At 55.5% G+C, this 18,463-nt stretch overlaps 2 protein-coding genes across 2 annotated transcripts; both read right to left on the bottom strand.

The window, feature by feature from the left end:
• Positions 1-457: 457 nt before the first annotated feature.
• BESB_055250 (putative activating signal cointegrator 1 complex subunit 3 family 1 ASCC3L1) lies at positions 458-14,592 on the bottom strand (the record flags this gene model as incomplete). The annotated part of the gene is made up of 18 exons (XM_029363960.1): positions 458-718; positions 1,059-1,181; positions 1,590-1,681; positions 2,091-2,355; positions 2,644-2,849; positions 3,397-3,586; positions 3,851-4,124; positions 4,524-4,761; positions 5,167-5,451; positions 5,873-6,149; positions 6,537-6,791; positions 7,300-7,590; positions 8,176-8,487; positions 9,016-9,692; positions 10,169-10,757; positions 11,380-13,127; positions 13,532-13,868; positions 14,341-14,592. 18 exons carry the CDS (start codon positions 14,590-14,592, stop codon positions 458-460), a joined length of 6,672 nt encoding a protein of 2,223 aa, XP_029219883.1.
• Positions 14,593-17,159: 2,567 nt separating this feature from the next.
• BESB_055260 (uncharacterized protein) lies at positions 17,160-17,873 on the bottom strand (the record flags this gene model as incomplete). The annotated part of the gene is made up of 1 exon (XM_029363961.1): positions 17,160-17,873. One exon carries the CDS (start codon positions 17,871-17,873, stop codon positions 17,160-17,162), a length of 714 nt encoding a protein of 237 aa, XP_029219884.1.
• Between the last annotated feature and the right edge of the window lie 590 nt (positions 17,874-18,463).

Raw genomic sequence — 18,463 nt, forward strand, 5'->3', positions numbered from 1 at the left:
CTACGTCGCGAGGCCGTCGGCTGCGCGCGCGGTCACACGACTGGCTGTCGCTCAGGTGTGTGTCGTGTCTGCGCAGCCGCGCGGTCCTTTCCATTTATCTCGTAGAGCTCACGCCAGCTTCGTCTGTCAGGCGCGACAGCCCGCGCGATGCACGTGGAGGCGAGTCTTTCGATCGAAAAATCAGATACACACTACATTCCGCGGGCATAGCTCGCGGGACGAGCGAGGTAGTTTAGTTCGAATGTCACACGACGCGAGAGCGCGCTCGAGAAACGCCAAAATATCCACACACTACGACCTACTACATACACAGAGGCAAGCGCAGCCGAACGTCGCGAGTCTGTCTTTCTCGCGAGTCTGCCTTTCTGCGCGTCTCTGCCACGAGGCGCGGCGCAGGCGCGCCTTCACGCCGCCTATTTTCTCACGCGTGCGGGCGCGTTCTATGCGCCTGCCGCGCTCACGACCGCACGCGGATGTCGAATTTGTATTCCTGGTCGCCGCCCACGTACGAGTCCGCCATCAGATAGAGAACGTACGCGTGTTTGCCGTCGGTCTCCGCGGCCTCGAAGGAGAGCGTGACGGAAGTAGTCGGCTTGTTCAGCGACAGCCGCTTGATCGCGGCCAGCGAGTTCGCAGACGCCTGACCAATAACCAGCCACCATTGCTCCTCCTTCTCGCGCGGGAAGAACGGCGCGTAGACAGCCCCCGCCGTCTCGTCCTGCAAACACAGGAAAAAGATACAGATCTCCACACAGGCGAAAAACAGTGCAACTATTCATAGGCGTAAATATATATGCAGAGACATGTACGGTCACATATACATATATATATACACGGATATGTGGATGTGGGTATGAATACGCCTGCGCGCTGGCGTTGGGCCTGGCGCGCGGCACGAACCAAAAAAAGGTGCATATGGTGAAGAATGGGGAGAGTCTTTTCTTTTCTCTACTCACACCACACAGCAAGTTCTGCACACAACACATCTGCGTCGCGGCACAGACCCGCGAAATAGGGGACGATACAACAGGCGTTTTCTCTTTTTTTTCTCGACTTACGGCGCAGTCTCGCTCGAGCGTGACCGTGCACTGGATGCTTTCGTTGGGGAGCACATCATCCTTCTTCGACAGCCGATACTCCACGTTGATGACCGGGTACCGGTTGCTGGCTTTCGCGACGTCCTGAGCACGCGGTGCGCAAACGAGAAAAACACGCAGAGAGAAGACCATGCAGGGGGGCGCGCGGAGCGAAGGAAAACGAACACTACAAAAAGGAAAACAAAAGCACGAAAACACAGAGGCCACGCGTGCACGCAACTGAAGCATGGAAAGCAGTCCCAAAAGACAAAGAGAGGAGGAGAAAGAAAACGAATAAACGGGAGCCGCGAAAGAAATCAAAAAGTTTGAGAGGCGACTCCACATCAGAGCTACCCGCGCGCCTGGCGACGCTCAAGGCGCAGGACACGTCAGAGGCGCCGGTCTAACAGAAAACAAACGGAGGAAGCCAGACGAAAAAGAGAAGATACCACCTAAAAAATACACAGAAAACATCACATCTGTCTGCGGGAGAGCCAAGTTGCACCTTCGTACCTTGAGTTGCGACGGGCTGAGAGGCTTAAGCAGTTTTTCTCTCTCCTTGTCTTCCATGTTCATCAGGTCAAAGACGTCCTCGATGCCCATCTCTGAAGCACATACCCAAGACAGGAGGAGCCACGAAGCCACTGAAAAGGCTAGAAAGCACACAGAGAATCGAGTGAATTCATCAGAATTATTTGTGTTAGTTGTGGATTTATGCGTGCCTCGCTCTACTTCCACAGGCGACTCCCACGCCCGAACTCCCCTACGCCTCTGCGGCAGCACACATGCGCTCAAATACATATGTGCTCATATATATATATATATATATATATATATATACATATACAGATAAATAGAAAAATGTATATATTGATTTATATGCTTGCTGGGAGGCAAGTCGCAGCGTCCATACGCCTGTATCCACCTTCCCACTCCACAAACATTAACACACACATGCATATGGATGCATATCTATATACAGCGCATAAATGACTATGTTTGTGAGCGGTTTACCCTTTGCTTGCTCGACGAGTTCGTCGGTGAAGTGAGGGAGTTGCTTGAGTGGACTGCACTGTGTGGCGTTTCCGCCGCCGAGCGCAGCCGTCGTCATGGCCTGGACGACAGCCTGACAGATTTCCATCGCAGAGAGCGCCGGCACCAGCCAGCCGTTCGAAGAGATGACGTCCACGAGCGCATGCAGCAACCGAATCGACGGCTCCAGCAGCTGCCGCTGATCCGCGATCAAGTCACTCGGCAGCGGCAAGCGGTTGAAGTGCGCCTGAAAAAGCATTCACAGAGATAAACGAGGCAGCGGGGTGGGGAGCGCTTGAAAAGCGGCTGCGCAGAGCAGACTGAAAGACCGCCGAGCCGCGATCAGGCGACCTCGACGCTGAAACGCGCCGTCTACGGGCTTTCACGCTATCTGCAGGGCCTGTCGAGTCGATCGAAGGAGATTTAGTTCTGACTATAATTTAAGGGATGTGAAGGTGCTCAGGGTCTGACCGTCGGGCGTCCCAATCACGCGCTGCAACGGGCCGCCCCGCGAGGCTTTGCTTCTCTTTCTTACGTAGAGCAGAATCAACGCCTTTGTGCTCGGTTTGTTCAGGTCCTCCGCGTTGGCGGGCAGCCGCACGCCAAGTCGCTGCGCCAGCCCTCGAAGGGTTCCCTCTTCGCCAGGACGCAGCGGCAGCGTGCCGAATTCAGAGGACGCCGCGAGGATCTCCAACAGGGCGCGGCGTTTGCAAGTCGGCGTCAGCGAGCGATTGAAAAGTTCTGAGCCAAACAGATACATCCAGAGATCCCGTCCCAACAGTGTGAATTGCGCCGCCACCAAACCGACACAATCTTGGCTACATGCAGTCACATACACTACATGTATACATAAAATGCTACGTATACATGCAAATAAATATACAGATATATATTTGGACGGATATTTGCACTCGAAGGATTCAGGGCACTGCTTCTTTAGGCATTCGTAGGCTGTGGCGACATCACGTAGGTGCGTGGGCCGCCCCGTGTCGGCTCATTGGGTAAGTGCTGCTGCGCATGCAGCCTTCCGAGCACCCGCACATGTATGTACATACTCATATATTTCTGTATATACATGTATATATGTACATATACATATGAGTATATATGTATAGGCGGTTATACCGCAGGGCGTTGCTGCACCTGGGAAGGCGGTCAGAGAGGGGAACACTTGTATGACAAAACAGACGAGTATATAGATACACAGTATCTAAAGCGGCTGTATAGTCGGCTGTGCGTTGGCGGCAGTGGGCGAGAGTCACTGCCTTCATTTGTGCTGCAGACTGACCGATGGTGTTGACTTTGACGTAGTAGAAGGCAGCAATGAGACCCAGGTTGAGCGGCTGCAGATCGACTTCGTTTTGCTCCGAGACACACTGCGCCTGTTCGAGTGTATGTACACCGGACTCGACGAGCTCCGAGAGGTAGTCGCTGAGATGCTGATGTGTCACACCTTGTAGTCCGTAGTAGTTCGGGTTCTGCGGAAATAAATCAACACGAAGACCAGCGCACTGCCCACAAACTCGCGCTGGGTAAAAACGTGTGCGATGGAGACCCCTGACTGCACATGGCCTGCGAGGAGACTGCTGGCGCGCGCATACAAGGCGGCCCGTCCGCGTTTTCTCCACTCCCTCGCACAAAGGAAGGTGCCGGGATCATTCTAAGCGAAACGAACTGCAGCACACACTCGAAATCGCCCATCGGCGACCGATTCTTTAATCGTTTCTTTCACAGACCCTCACCTTCGCCAGCCGTCGGTAGAGGAACGTCCAAGTCAGCCAGTCGACTGCGTCTTGTTTGTTTTCGATCGTCTTCAGCACCACCTCTGCGTTGATGTGGTCCACGAGGTTCTGCTCCAGCTGGGACTCCACCGGCAGCGGCTCGAAAATGAACTTTTTGTAAAACTCTCGCTTGGAAGAAAGACAAAAAAGCACTGCGTAGCCGTGCCTGTCGATCGACGCGCGTGTCGCGTGACCCAGCATCTGCAGCACGTCGGCTACAGTGTAGTCTTCGTACCTATAAAAAGACCGAAAAAAAAAAATCCAATCCGCCTCGCTGGCACCTCCAACACTCGCCAAAAACCGTCACGATTGAAAACCTGACTCTTCAACGCAGCGGAGAACATCGCCGCACGTGGTGCCAGCTTGGAGCGCCGAGCTGAGCACTGCTGCGAAGCGAGAGGCTGCGCCGCGAGGGCGAAGAAACCTGACCACGAGCCAGGAACACAAAACGAGAAGAGGAGGGGCGGGCGACACCCAGACACATGCACATCTACTCTTCGCTATCCACCCTGAGTCGACTCTCTGTGCTGGCGGCGCCGTTCTCCTTCCCCCCCCCCTTCCCGTCGTCGACGGCGCGAGGTCAAGACAGTAAAGCAGGACGCGCGAAAGGAAGGAGAGACGCGCCGCTTCTTACCCGTTCTCCGTGAGTTTCTTGGTGTCCACGATGACGACGAGGTGAGCAAACATCTGCAAGCCCCAGGCGCACTCCTCCGCGACGACGACGACCTGAATCGCCCCGGCCGCATGCAGCTGCTGGACGAGCTGCTGCTCAGCCGCCGACAGCCCCGAGTGGAGCAGCCCCATGCCGTACGCGAGCGTCTCCAACAGCATCTTGTCGCGGACCACAGAGGTGTATTTGCTCATCACTTCGTCTGCGACACAGAAAAAAAAATTGAAAAAAATCGACACGGCGACTTCCCTGCTTGAGCGCGAAACGCCACAACGCCCCTCCTCCGCAAAAGGCAAAAACGACATCCTACCCGCATCGATGTCACCTCCACACACACCAGTGAATGCATCTCCATACACACATAGATACATATAGATATGGATATAGATATATATAAGCAAATGTATATGTATCCATATATATATATATATATATATATATATATATATATATATATATGTATATTTCTTTGAGACCGCAGCGGAAGTGTGGTTTCCCGGGAGCATATGGGCTGGGCGCAGCCTGTGCTTTGCGCAGACTATCTCTCGCTCGCGCTGAGAGAGGAAACTCTGCGGCTCCGCTGAGTGAAGCAGTTTGTGGCGCTCACCCGAGACGTGAAGAAATTTCTTGGGGTCATCGTCTGCGGCAGCTTGCAGCAGCAAGTCGATCGCCGTCAGCCTGCAGTGGCGGCGGTCAGAGCAGAAGACAATCACGTTCTTCAGCTTTCGACTCGAGCTGCGGTCTTCGTCGGTCGTGGCTGTGTAGAGTTTGATCGCTTGGTAGACGGCGCGGTTCATCGCCAGCAGCCGCGCTTCGCGATGATACACATCGAACCCGTGAAGCGAGATCTCCAAGGGCACCGTTCGCACGCTCGGATGGAAGTTGAAGAGACCTGAACGCAGGCGGCAACTCGACACTCGCGACGCGCGTCCTCTGCATATTTTTACAAAATAAAACAGATTTTGTAACTTTTTTCATTTTTAACAAAAATAGCGGAAAAAAGACGTATTTCCTTCTACGTAATGAGTAACTTCTCCGTCTAATCATAAGAAAAGAGATGTCCAGATGTCCCTGTCGGATTGGATGATTAGACCAAAATTCCACGACAACCATTTCCTCCCCCCCCCTCCCCCCCCACACACACACACATCACCCACCACGTATCCCTTGTCTAGCCACGCGTCTGTGCACGTAGAGCCTCCTCTGGATCTCATGACCCCCCCCTTCCCTCCGCCTGCGTCTCTACGAGAATGCAAGTGAATTTAGTGTTCAGGATTTGCGGCTACCACTAGCGAGCTGGGTGCAGTTCGTACCGCTGCTGCTGACGCCAAGCCAGTCGCCAACGTCCTTGGCGTTGGCGAGCGAGTTCGCCATCGCGACGATGCGGATCGGCCGCTGCAGCTGCGCGGAGATGTAGCGCGTTCGCGAGAGGCAGATCTCGAGCGTGGAGCCCACCGGCGAGTTGAGCAGATGCAAGTCGTCGACCAGAAGCAGCCGAATCGACTGCAGGACCTTGCGCGTCTTCCAGCGCCGAGACACAAAGTCCCACTTCTCCGGCGTCGCCAGCACCAGCTGCGACTGTTCCAGAAGCTGAAAAAGACAAACAGAAAGAAAAAACACGACCTGAACCCTACATAGACTCTGCAGCCTCTGCGGGCGGGTGAATATTCAGGAGAGAACGAAAGAGAAAAAACACTTGACGAGAGACATCCACCTGTGAACCCCGCGCCAAGGCGGAAAGGAAACATCCACAGGCAAGTGTACGCACACCGCACGACGGGAGAGGGCGCAGCAGACTAGCTTCTCTCCGCCTCGCGAAAAAGACAGACTCCGGAGCAAAAACAGTTAGGCAGGGACCAGGGGGGGATTTGCAGACGGAGTGAAGAAGGAACAGGCACGAGCGTTTGCGTCTGCAAGTCTAGAGCCTTCTTTCCAGTTGGGATACGACACGCCTTTACATCCTTGCGCGCCCCGTACCTTGATGTCCTGCTGCATTTCACCCGTGAGTTCAGCGAGTTTCACGCCCAGCCCGCGGCCGAGTTTCGCGACCCAGTCCTCGAGTCTCTCCTTCACGACGAGGGGATGCGGCGCGATGTAGACAGCTTTCCACTGACTCGCAGGCTCCGTCTTCAACATGCGCAGCAGCGCAAACTCCAGGCAAATCTCCTTCCCACTCGTCGGCGGCAGACACAGCAGCACGTTCTCGTTCGTCGTGTACAGCGTCGAGAAGACCTAAAAAAAGACCCGAGACGGAAAAGCAAAAAATGAAATTCACACGAGAGAAAAAAGGCTCTCGCACACCGCCAGCAGTCTGTACACTGGACGAACCCCCCTGCCTGCAGAAAAAATCGCGTTCCTGCGTGCGTAGTCAGTGCAAAAGTGACACAGCGCAACGTCACGCGAAGCAGTTGCACTTTTGCGCTACTCTTTCCCAGGCGCGGCAACACGAGAAATCTCCATACATATGAAGAGACTGCGCAGATACGCTTTCAGGCCCGTAAACAGCACGTGCACCAAGACACGCGCGCATACATACATAGATCCATACATACATACATACACATGCATATATATATGAGGAGAGATGTATAAAAATATATGTACATATATACATACAGACATAGATACATACATGAATATATGAGTACAAAGCTTTACACACGCACGTATCGATATCAGCGAGTAGAGATCAGTCAGACAGGTCTTTGAGCCCTTCGCGTCCGCCTATTAGGCTCCGCACCTGCGTTTGGATCGGGTTGAAGGCCTTGAAGCTGCCTGCGTAGAGTTGCTCCATTTTGCTGTCTCGCAGAGCGGAGATGGGCAGGGGCTGCAGATCCAGGAGCTCGGTGTGCGGCGGCGTGCGCTCCGGGAGAATGAGCGTTTTGAAGGAAATCGGGAGAGAAGACTGCGAGTGCAGCCAGCGATCTGAGACGACGCGAATCGAGTAGTTTGGCGGCAGCGGGTCGGTGATGGGAAGCGTGAAGCACAACGTGTGCTCCACCTCTCCCGTAAACGGCGGCATGATGAACATCTGAAGAAGAGACAAACAAGCGCAGGCACACACTTCATGACCTTCACAGAGGATAAAAACACATACACACAAGCACGAGTGTGTGTAGAGGTACACACATTTGCCAGTGCGTCCAGGGGCTGATCTGTATATACAGCTAAACACATATCGAGATATATAGGTAGATATACACCTATATATACACAGATCTACCTGTTTACCTATCTCTGAAATACTTCCAGCTTTGGACACCCGAATGCTGATACGAAGACGTTTTGTGACGCGAAATTTAGGCAGTGGAGGAGTCGTTGTCTCGGTATACACAGTATGTTCTATCTATCTATCTATCTATCTATCTATCTATCTATCTATCTATCTATCTATCTATCTATATCTATATCTATATATCTATACCTATTTATCTTTGTGTGCACGAAAGCAGGGCTTTTCAAAAGGCGGCTTCTCTGCGGAGGCCCCCAGAAGTTCAGCACGCGCAGCCCTCTCCCCCTGGGGCCTGCCTCCGCGGCGCGAAGACGCTCGTTTCGCACTGCTTTGTTTCGCCTCGCTTGGCTCCATTGTTTTCAGTTGGATCGTTTCGCGTCTCACCTCGTGGTGCAGGATTTGCTCGCCGTCGACGTCCTCGACGACGACCCAGAAGACCTCTCCGCTGCCGTGGACTTTGGGATCCCACTGGAAGTCGGGCGTGATGGTAAGCTCGACGACGAGGCAGGTTCGCGTGAGCGGCTGCACGAAGGCGGCGAGCTCAAGTTTTGGAAACTGGTGAATGAGACGGTGAAGCAGCTTGCCCATCTTAGGCACGCGCACCAGCTCGCCAATCTCCGTCGACGTCAAGTCGTAGTACCGCTCAAACGGCAAGTCCTTCTTTTCAATCTTGCGCAGCAGCTCCTCCGGCAAAACCTACACGCACCACACCACCCCCGCGGCTCTACGTTAACACGTATACATATATATATATATATATATATAAGTATATACATAGATATGGATAGATACATAGATAGATTGGTACTGAGACGGAGAGACGCATCGAAAGATAAATATGTGGATGTAAGTACATATGCCTATAGGTCAAAGCTGTGCTTTTCGCATTTCTGAACACGCGGTGGGCGTCGGGCTCGCAAAGCCAACCGGAGATGCGCCGGGCGACAGAAGGCTGTTGGCGCTAAGCCTCGAAAAGCGACGGCGGACGATACACAGGTGAGATGCGCGTCGGGTTGCTCCCTCTTGAGCGCCGTGGTTGCGCGTTTTATCGTCTCCTTCGCGTTTTCGGAATTGTGATTTTTCCGCAGCTGCGAGTGAAACCTCGCCGAATCCTCCCCCGCGCGAGCGAGCAGAGAGACGCAACCGTCAGAAGGAGGGACTCGCGCGCGAGCCGCGCCTGCAAGCCTGTGCGTGTGTTTCCTTTTTTCCTCTCCTGCTGCTCACCTTGAACTGCCGAAGAGGTGTCATGGTGCTCCACATGCGTCGGTCGATTTCCTTGCAGAACTGGAGCGCGCGCATGGCGAGCATCGCCCAGCCTCTGCGGAGGCAGATTTCGAAAATGGCGCGCATGATGCGGTTGGCGCTCTGCTGTACGTACACCATGTCGGCCATCATCGCGAGGCCCTCGAGTTTCAGTTTGCTGATGTAGGCCTGGAGCAGGACGTTCACTTTCGAGCTGGTTTCGTCTGGCGACCCCTTAACGGGGATCGGCACGCGCTCCATGAGACGCTGCAACTCGACTTTTTCTTCCTCGCGCACGGGCATGTATTTGAACTCAGAGGAGAGCGAGAAGAGCCGCAGGAGCTCAATGTCTGAGAGCGTCGGCTTCATGTGTTGATTGTAGATCGCGATCGTCGGGTGCTTGATGTAGTAGTGACTCGCAACGCGCCCCATGGCGGTCACCTGAATCGCCCCGATCCGCCGGTCATATTTGATCAAAAAGTGCTTGTCCAGAATCTTCAACGCGCTGTCAATCAAGTTTACGCAGTACTGCTCCAGCAGCTTGTCCCGCTCCACTTCGTCCGCCGGAACGCCATACAGCGCCGGATTCTTCAGCATGCGCACATACAGATACGTGTAGCCCAACCAGTTGACCGCGTCCTCACGACTCCGCACCGAACCTGAAAAAAGAGAGCGCAGACACACAGCCCGCCGCGCGCGCATGCAGAAGCCCTAGCAGAGCTCGCAACGACCCTCTAGGCACACACGCGCACAGCCACTCGCGCGTCACCTGCGGAAACACCGCAGAGCTTTCCGGCGCTCAGAGCGGTGCGCGCTGACAGAAATGACCATCTACCATGAGGCACACCTGAGCGCGACGCCACCGATATCTCTATATCCAGATGTACATCCATGAATCAGTAAGAAATATGCATGTACATATATATGTGTGTATATATGTTGTGAATGCATGAATGCATACATATGGTGTGTGTATGAATGTATGCATATGTATCTGTGCGCATGTGTCTAAATGCTTTGCAGCGCGGAGCTGAGCTCAATCTCGCCCGAGAGAGCTGTGAGGCAGAGACAGCCGTTGAACCGCGCAAAAGCGAGAAAAAAAATGCTGAGACTGCGGCGCGGCAGCGCGTCTCACCTAAGACGACCTCGGCGTTGAGCATGTCGGGGAGGTTGGAGATCATTTGGCTTTCGATGGGGAGTTGCTGGTTGTTTAGGGAGAGGTAGTACTGCAGTTCACTGTGTTGGGTGATGAGGATGGCGTGGCCGCTGGTGTCGTACTGAGGGCGGCCTGCGCGCCCCATCATCTGGAGGACGTCCATCGGACTCAGCTCCGACCAGGCGCCTTTCTCGGGGACGTAGACCTGCGTGCCTTTGATGATGACGGTGTGCGCAGGCAAGTTGACTCCCCAGGCGAGCGTCGCCGTCGAGACGAGGACTTGGATGTGCCGGTCAGCGAACAAGTCTTCAACCAGCTTGCGGTCTGTGCGCGGCAGGCCCGCGTGGTGAACCGCAAAGCCGTAGGGCAGCAGCTCCTTCAGGTCGCTCGTCTTCACCGCCTCCGCCTCAGACTGCAGAATCTCCCGACTCGCCGTCATGTGCTGCAGAAATCGGGGCAGCGTGTCCCTCTGAAGCGCCATGTCCCGAATGAAGCGCGCCGTCTTCACCGTCTCCTTGCGTGAATGCACGAAAATCAACACCTGCGACTTCCCTGCGCTCTCCATCAGCTGAAAAAAAAAAAAAAAACACACCCAAACGAGATTGAAAGAGACTCACAACCACGGCAAAACGAGATTGACCCTCTCCACGCCCTGCACGCGCCTCGCTGGCACCACCCCGAGTCACTCGAGCTCGGGCGCAAAGGGGGGGGGGGAGGGGGGGGTCCCCTCCGACGCTCATGAGACGGCCCGCAACCGCGACGCAGGGCGATGGCGCTTGTTTATTCTTGACAGACGCAGTCTCCGCTGCGACAGCTGCGACGGATAGAAGAGATCGGCACGAAGTCAGGAGACAGACACGGCGCGCCTTTTCGTTTCCCCTGCCTACCGCCTCTCGACCTTGCCCCTCCCCCCCCCCCTTCTCCCCTGTGGTCAGCTAACGACGTTTTCAGCGCATTATCTCCCGCACAGCCCGGGAGACTTGAGTGTGGGTTTTTTTTCGTGCAACTCTGGCGGATCTGCCTGCCTGGCTTTCGCTTTCGCCTTCTACTCGCCTACATCTAGCTATCTATAGGGATCGCTGTTCCCTGAATGCCTGCGTTGCACCGGCTTCTTCCTGGGGCTTCGTTCGGATGACGCGTCTGCGCCTTCCCCCCCAAACCCCTCCCCCCCGCCCCCGTCGCGGCCTCACCTTTTCGTAGGTGACTTCGTTCATGGTGTTGTAGCGTTTGATAGCCTTTTTGTCTTTGATGCCGATGTAAGTCTGCTTCAAGGGGACGGGGCGGTAGTGGTTCCCGAAGAAGAAGAGGCCCTTCTCGGGGGTGACGCGCAGGCAGACGGCGACGTCGTCGTAGTTGGGCAGCGTCGCACTGAGTCCAACGAGGCGAATGTGTTCCTGAGCCGTCTCGATCTGGCGAATCGTTCGCGCGATGATGGACTCGAGCACAGGCCCGCGCGAGTCGTGCAGCAGGTGGATTTCATCAATGATCACCAGCCGCACGAGCTGCGTGTAGGCGCGCTCGCCAGCCTTTCGCGTGATGATGTCCCACTTCTCGGGCGTGGTTACAATCACCTGCGTCTCCTCGATCTGCTGCCGCGTCAAGTTCACGTCTCCTGTCAGCTCCCGGACGGTGATGCCGAAGGGCTGCAGGCGCTGCGAGAAGGCCTGAACCTGCTCCGCGACAAGCGCCTTCATCGGCGAGATGTAGATGACTTTGAAGCTCGACAGGTCAATGTGCCCTGACTTGGCGCTGCGGTGGCGCCCCAGCACGTTCAGGATCGTCAGCATCGCCACGTTCGTCTTGCCCGCGCCGGTCGGCGCACACAGCAGCAAGTTCTCGTTGAACTCCTCGAAGGCGACTTTGTATACCTTGCTTTGCATCGGGTTTAGCGTCTCGATGTTCACGCACGAGAAGGCAGGCTGCGCCCACTCGGGCAGCGAGGAGATCGGCCGCCGCGCGTCGGGCGTCTCCTCCGGCTTCTTGAACGCCTGCACGATCACCTCGTCGTAGTTCTTCGTCTCGATGCGCTGCGCGCCGTCAGGCAGCTTCACGCGCGTGTTCGCCATAAAATGCCCGCCCTGGTGAAAGGCAATCGAAGACAGATCGACCGCCGCGGTCGGCTTCTTAGCGCCGCTCTTCACCCCGTGCCCAGCCGCCGCGCCGAGCGACAACTCACTCTCGAGGCCGTCGCCTTTCCCGCCCGCCTTGTCATCCAGGTCGCCCGCGCCGCGGGCCTTCAGCCCCGGACCCGACGCACGCAGTCCCGCCCCCCCGTCCGCCTCTTCGTCCGCGAACTCTGCGGCGCGGAGTGAAGCGGCGCGCGCCTGCGCCTTCGCGGCCAGCGAGGCCGCTTCCTTGCGGACGTTAATGGCGATCTCCTTCTCTTTGTTTCGCCGGGAAGAGAGCGACTCAAGCAGCTCGAGAACTTCCTGACCCTCCGGCGAGGTCTTCATCTCCTCGAAGATCGCGTTCTTCTCCTCCTTGCTCTGCGCCTGCCCGAGGCGAACCGCGTAGAAGATTTTCCAGCGGTTTTTCAGAATCAACTTTGCCAGCTCGAAGTTCTCGTACTTGAGAATCACCACGAGCTGGTTTTCGCATTTCTGGATGTCAGGCGTCGCGAGAATCGACAGAATCTCTTTTTCCGTCGCCACAGCCTTGTTGGGGTCCTTGAACACGTTGTTCAACTCGCGCTGCAGCCAGTGCGGGTCGATCTTCGCGATGTCCAGGTCGTAAGCATCCCGCGCCTCGAAGTCGTCGTCGTCAAGGTTCTTCTCCGCCAAATACGTCCGCTCCGTGTCCTCAACTTCCTCTACGTCTTCATCTTCCTCCTCTTCATCTCCGTCCTGGACCTCGACTTCCATCAGCTCGTCCGCGTCGCCCTCCTCCTCTTCCTCTTCATCGAACACCACCGCCACGCCAGTCGAGCCGTCCAAGCCGCCTGCGGGCCAGAAAAGAAATCCAGACAAAATGCGAAAAATCAACCAGACCGACACGTCCAGACACACATACACACAGCTGACACGACACATAACACGCAAGACGCGCAGAACAGCGCACTCCTCTTGGCGGTGGAACAGAGATTCGCGCACCAGACACACGCATAAAGAATAGGTGCATGCAACCCGCTGAATGTATAGGTATCACATGCACCAACTTCGAGCGGACAACACATAGACAGACATGCGCGCAAAGCGAAGGAATGGAGAGAGAAAACGGAAAAAAAGGGGCGCAGAAGCAATAGACACCAGCGACCCGCGCAGATACGCCACCTGCCCTTGTCGCGACATGGACATGCCGCGGAGAAGACATCTACCTACGGCATGTGGTCACGAGCGGATTTACCTGCTGCCGCTGCGCCATCTTCTTCTTCGCCGCCCAGAGAGTAATCGGTGATGCTCTTTGAGAGCTGGTGGAGGCGCGTGTACCGGTCTGCGCTCAGCGGTCCGAGAACTTGCTCCACGTTTTTCTTCCGCTCGCTATCCTTGCAGCCGTCCACCTTCAACGCCGCCAGCACTTCGTCCGCGGCGCCCTTGAGAACCTCGTCTGCCTGGTCGCCGAGCTGCTGCTGAAGCGTCACCAGCAGCTGCTCGTACACCAGACGCGTCTGCTGGGTTGTCGGCTTGTAGAAGAAAATCTCACTCACATCGGCGTCAAGGACTGTCGCGCCGCGCTTGATGTCCTGGAAACCCATAGCACAGACGGCGCACCGAAACCCGTGAAAAAAAACGCGGACTTGCCACCCCCCCCCCCCCCTGCCCCCCTCCAACAGTCTTCCTCTCAGCAGCTCGCAGGACGCGCGCTCACGAAGCATTGCGAGAATCACCACGCGGGCTCTCTCACCACCGCGTCTTCGCGTCTGCGCGTGCAGCAGGACAGAGAGAAGAGTCGCAACGTCCCCCACCGCAGACCGAGACCACAGCGAAACGCATGCGTCGCCTGTCTACTGTCGACGCGCACGTACACAGGTTCACGCGCGTCGTGCAGGGGCTCCGCGTGCAGAGAGGCCCGCCGCGGCCCGCCACCGTCGCACGACTCGTGGCCAGTCGCAGGGAGCGGAGAACGTGTGGACGCGGCAGCCTGTACAAACTCGAAGAACGACGTGGATCGACTGAAGAGGCGCTCGAGAACCGCGCAGACTCGGGAAGGCTTACCAACTTGTTTCTCCGGAGCTTGGCCCGCTTGGGGTCGGCGTGCTTCGCGGCAGGTTTGTCTTCCTTCTTGAGGCCGCGCTCGACTTTGTCGCCCATAGGGTAGAGCTTGCGACCCGCGAGCGACTCCGGCTCGCCGGTCGGCTCGCCCAGGTGGACTGCGGGCGCGGCGCCCGTGGACGTGTCCCTTTGCAGAACGAGGTTACTGTTTTGTCGGTATTCGAAGCGCTTGAAGCGCTCAAACTCCTCCGCCATGGTGACAACTTTACAGAGGAACTTGCACAAAAAATCGCGGGAACTGGCCCCGGGACGCCGACCAGGCGAGTGCCACACGGAAGGCACGGCGAGACTCGAGACGCACAGGGGGAGAGAGCAGAAAAGAAGAAGTCGCTGGCAGCGAAGCCTGCTGTTCGCCCTCTCGATGAACAAGTGAAGAAAACAAGTCGGCGCAGAGAGGAGAGCAGGTCGGGGGGAATCTTGGCGATGCGGCACGCTCGCGGATAAATCTGACAAGACGCGGATGAGCGGGAAGAAAACAAAACGGAGTGCCGAACACACCAGAAGAGACAGCTGTCGCGTAGTCGACAAACGATAACGAAAAGTGAATCGATGTGAGATCCGACTCCGTCGCTTTGCAGTTGAGCAGAAAAAGGATCGGGAGGCGCTTCGGGCCGAGACGAAGGAAGGCCGGGTCGTTGCAGGACAGCGCTTTGTCGAAGGATAGACGTGGAATGTGAAGACTGACGAGGTTATAAACGAAAAAAGCTCCCTGGAGGACTCAAAAAATCCTCCTATTCAGACAAAACGCAAGACCTTTTCTACGAGTACAGAGTACACTGGAAAGACCCGCCCTCCACCTGCTGCCGCTCCAGCGGTATTGCTCCAAGGAATTTTCCGTGGCAGAGTTGCGAGTTCGTTTGAGTCACTTCTACACACTCAAGGTAATACTTCAAGAGATTAACAACTTCGTGACCGGGGAGGAATCGACAAGTCCAAGGACAAGCCCCTTCTGACAGAATTCCGGGCAAAGTTGTCGAAGCTGTGGCACGCCCGGAACGCAGGGAACAGCGAAGACCAAAGGGTGACGTCGAAAACGGGAAGCGAATTCGGACCTTCCTTAGTCAACTCCGCCGCTCCCAACTAAGGAAAGTTCCTTCACCGAGTGCGCGAAATGAAGGAAATGTGAGAGGACTGTGTTATCGTGTGCGAGTTTTCTCCTGAAAGTGCATGCAGAATATTAAAAGCAGTAAGACCCTGTGCGTCGACGGCAGGGCACCCCACGAGTCTCTTGATTTGGGGCCAGCAGCCCAGTGGCTTTAATCTTGTTTGTTTAACGGGTTGTTGATAATCTCCATGACCAAAATATGCTCAGAAATGGAGCCCCTCTACTGAGGCGGCTGGCGAACTTTACGGCGTTTTCAAGGACACCTACGGCTTTGCAGAACTCCTGGACCCGCTGCGTCCGAAGTGCTGTTGCCAGCCAAGACCGCAAAACAGCTAGACGAGGCACTCTCTGTCGTCTTTCACTCTCTTTGCTGTGAGCAGTTAGCTTGTCGGTTGCGCCTGTGAGGCAGGACCATCTGTTTCAGAACGCAGTCGACATATGGTCCGGGATCTCTTCTCGTTCCTTCCTACACCAGATTTCCCGCGCTCGAGTCGGAAATTCTGTCACGCGGTACCACCAGAGCATCATTGGTGGCTCAGAACCCCTTAGTTTGCAGCACCGCACTCACAGATCCATGTGTTTACGACCAAGGCACTGCGCACGAGGAATAGAACTTACCGCGTCGTGCGGGACCAGCCGACCCTAACGAGAAGCCGCCTCTGTTAGAGACAACGCGATGCGCCTTGCCGTTGTCGTAATTTGACTGTCGATTTCATCGCTCACTGCTGCACAGCCGCTGGCGGTACGTTGGAATGACGACGCTTTTTCACTACGCATAACAGCACAAATTTAGTGGAGATATGCCACACCAAGGTGCAGCAGCCACGTATGATCTGCAACAAGGTAGTCAGAGCGCGGTTTGCAGGCAATGGAGAAACTCTCAGTGAATTTCCTTCGCGGCTACATCATTGCGTCCGCCCAATTTCGCTCGGCCTGGGTTCTTTTCTGCACCTTGTGCAGTTGCCGAGAAGCGTTTGCTTGACAGCACCCTGCAGGAGGGTCATGCATTTAAGCAGAGCATTACATATCTGGGTCCACATCCACGCACTCACTGCAGCCCCAGTTCACCTATTCTAGGACTTTGTGTCAATTTCTGTTATATCACAACCGTGATATCTCTAGTTCCCATCCACCCACATACACTTTACGCCCATTAATTTTGGAAAACGCTCGTATCCCTCCTATTGCCTCGGCTGCTGACACGGAGTTAGCCGATACTTTTTAAAAAACTTGAACGCATGTTTTGTCCTTTATATTCCGCATGCCGCCACCCACCTGGTGGCTCCCACCGCTTGTCCACGAGGCGATCTGCTCTCTCACCAGAGAGCATTAACCCGCGAAAAGTAAGTCAGGTACTTCACTAACACATGCACCACGAAGATAGCTGCGGAACGCGCAAATGACTTCAAGGCAACCTCACTCGCTCTATTCACCTGTAGCGCTTTGGATAATTCTCTTCAGTGACATCATAGTAGTCTAGGAGCAGGAAAAATGGCGACTCGCAGTGGTCGTCCGGTTTGTCTATACGCTTACGTTTAACGAGGTTTCGAAACGATTTCTCAGGTCGTGTATCGCCTCGAAGTGTTGTAGGATCGAGTCTATCCCTTTTCGGATTTGCGACTGAGCCGTACGTGTTGGCAGACTGCGGGCAGCGTGCCTAACCTGAACCGTTTCCACTTGTTTGAATAGACAAACCCTGAAGGGCGTTAGCGTGATCAGACTGGAAATTGTGACAAAACACAGGCGGCAGACCTGCCGGACTTATACCAGACTCGAGAGCGGTGCTCGGTCGCTCTGTCCCACTTTCCTCAATGCCTTCGAGCCCTTTGCCAGCTCCGGCGTGGGGTATCGTTGCCCCGTCTTCATGATCGGTTTCAGCCTGCTCTTCCTCATGGTCACTTGGTGCTGCCTCCTTCTCGTGATCGGTTTCAGCCTCCTCTTCCTTAAGATCACTTCGAGCCTCCTCCGTTTCATGAGCGGCTGCTGCCTCCTCTTCTCCATGGTCGGTTGCATCCCCGTCTGCATGGACAAGTTCCGCCTGGTCTTCGTAGCGACCGCCGCCCACGTCCTCGTCTTCCTGGTGAGCCGCCATAGCCTCCTCTTCGTGATCGGTGTGCGTGGGCTCTTCCGCTAGGTGGAAGGCCGTGCTCTCTTCCACGGTTTCTAGCGGGGGAACCTCTGGTGCGTGATGGAATGAGGTGGACTCATTTTGAACGAAACGTTTTCCATCTGTCTCGTACTCCAGGCGGTTATCCGCTCGTTGGACGACACGGTACGCGCATGCCCTCTGCGCGACACCTAAAATCAATAGGGCGGTACCTGCCACGAGCCGAGGCCTCACTCGCCCGAGTAAAGCTGGCGAAGACGTCATCGTTATCGTAGCCTCAGAACAGCACTCCGCCACAGAAACTACATTTTACCGGCGTTTGGGACGGTCGAAGGAACCCGCCGTGTAGTCTTCGGAAAGCCGAGGCGCACGTACGTATGCAGTATATGTACACCGGAAGGAGCGTAAAGCCGGCGGCCACAGGCCGTGCGCCCGGCATGCCGTAGCCTCAGAATACCACTCCGCCTCACAAGCCACATTTTACCGGCGTTGCCGGTGAACGGGGAACTGGAAGTTTGAGATCCGCGCAAAGCACTGGATTGGACACCCAGAGAACTGTGCTCCCATTAATAAGAATCATAGTATAAGTCACCAGGCATGCAGTGCCAATCAGATAACAACTGAAGCTAGAATCCATGTTACACTTACTAAAATGGGATTCCAGTCTCTCGCTAGCAAGCATGCAGTTCAAATAATCTGCATCAATCGAGCTACCGATGGATGACTCATCTCCATACGTATTCCAGGTGATACTCGTCAGTTGCGTTTCGGGGCGGGACCTAAGGCCCTCGTCCGAGGAACGTGACTCCAAGCGTTGCTGTCACAGGGCTGTTTTTCCCTGCACAATAGGCTTG

This window comes from Besnoitia besnoiti, chromosome IV (genome assembly GCF_002563875.1).
Source record: "Besnoitia besnoiti strain Bb-Ger1 chromosome IV, whole genome shotgun sequence".
Lineage (NCBI taxonomy): Eukaryota > Apicomplexa > Conoidasida > Eucoccidiorida > Sarcocystidae > Besnoitia > Besnoitia besnoiti.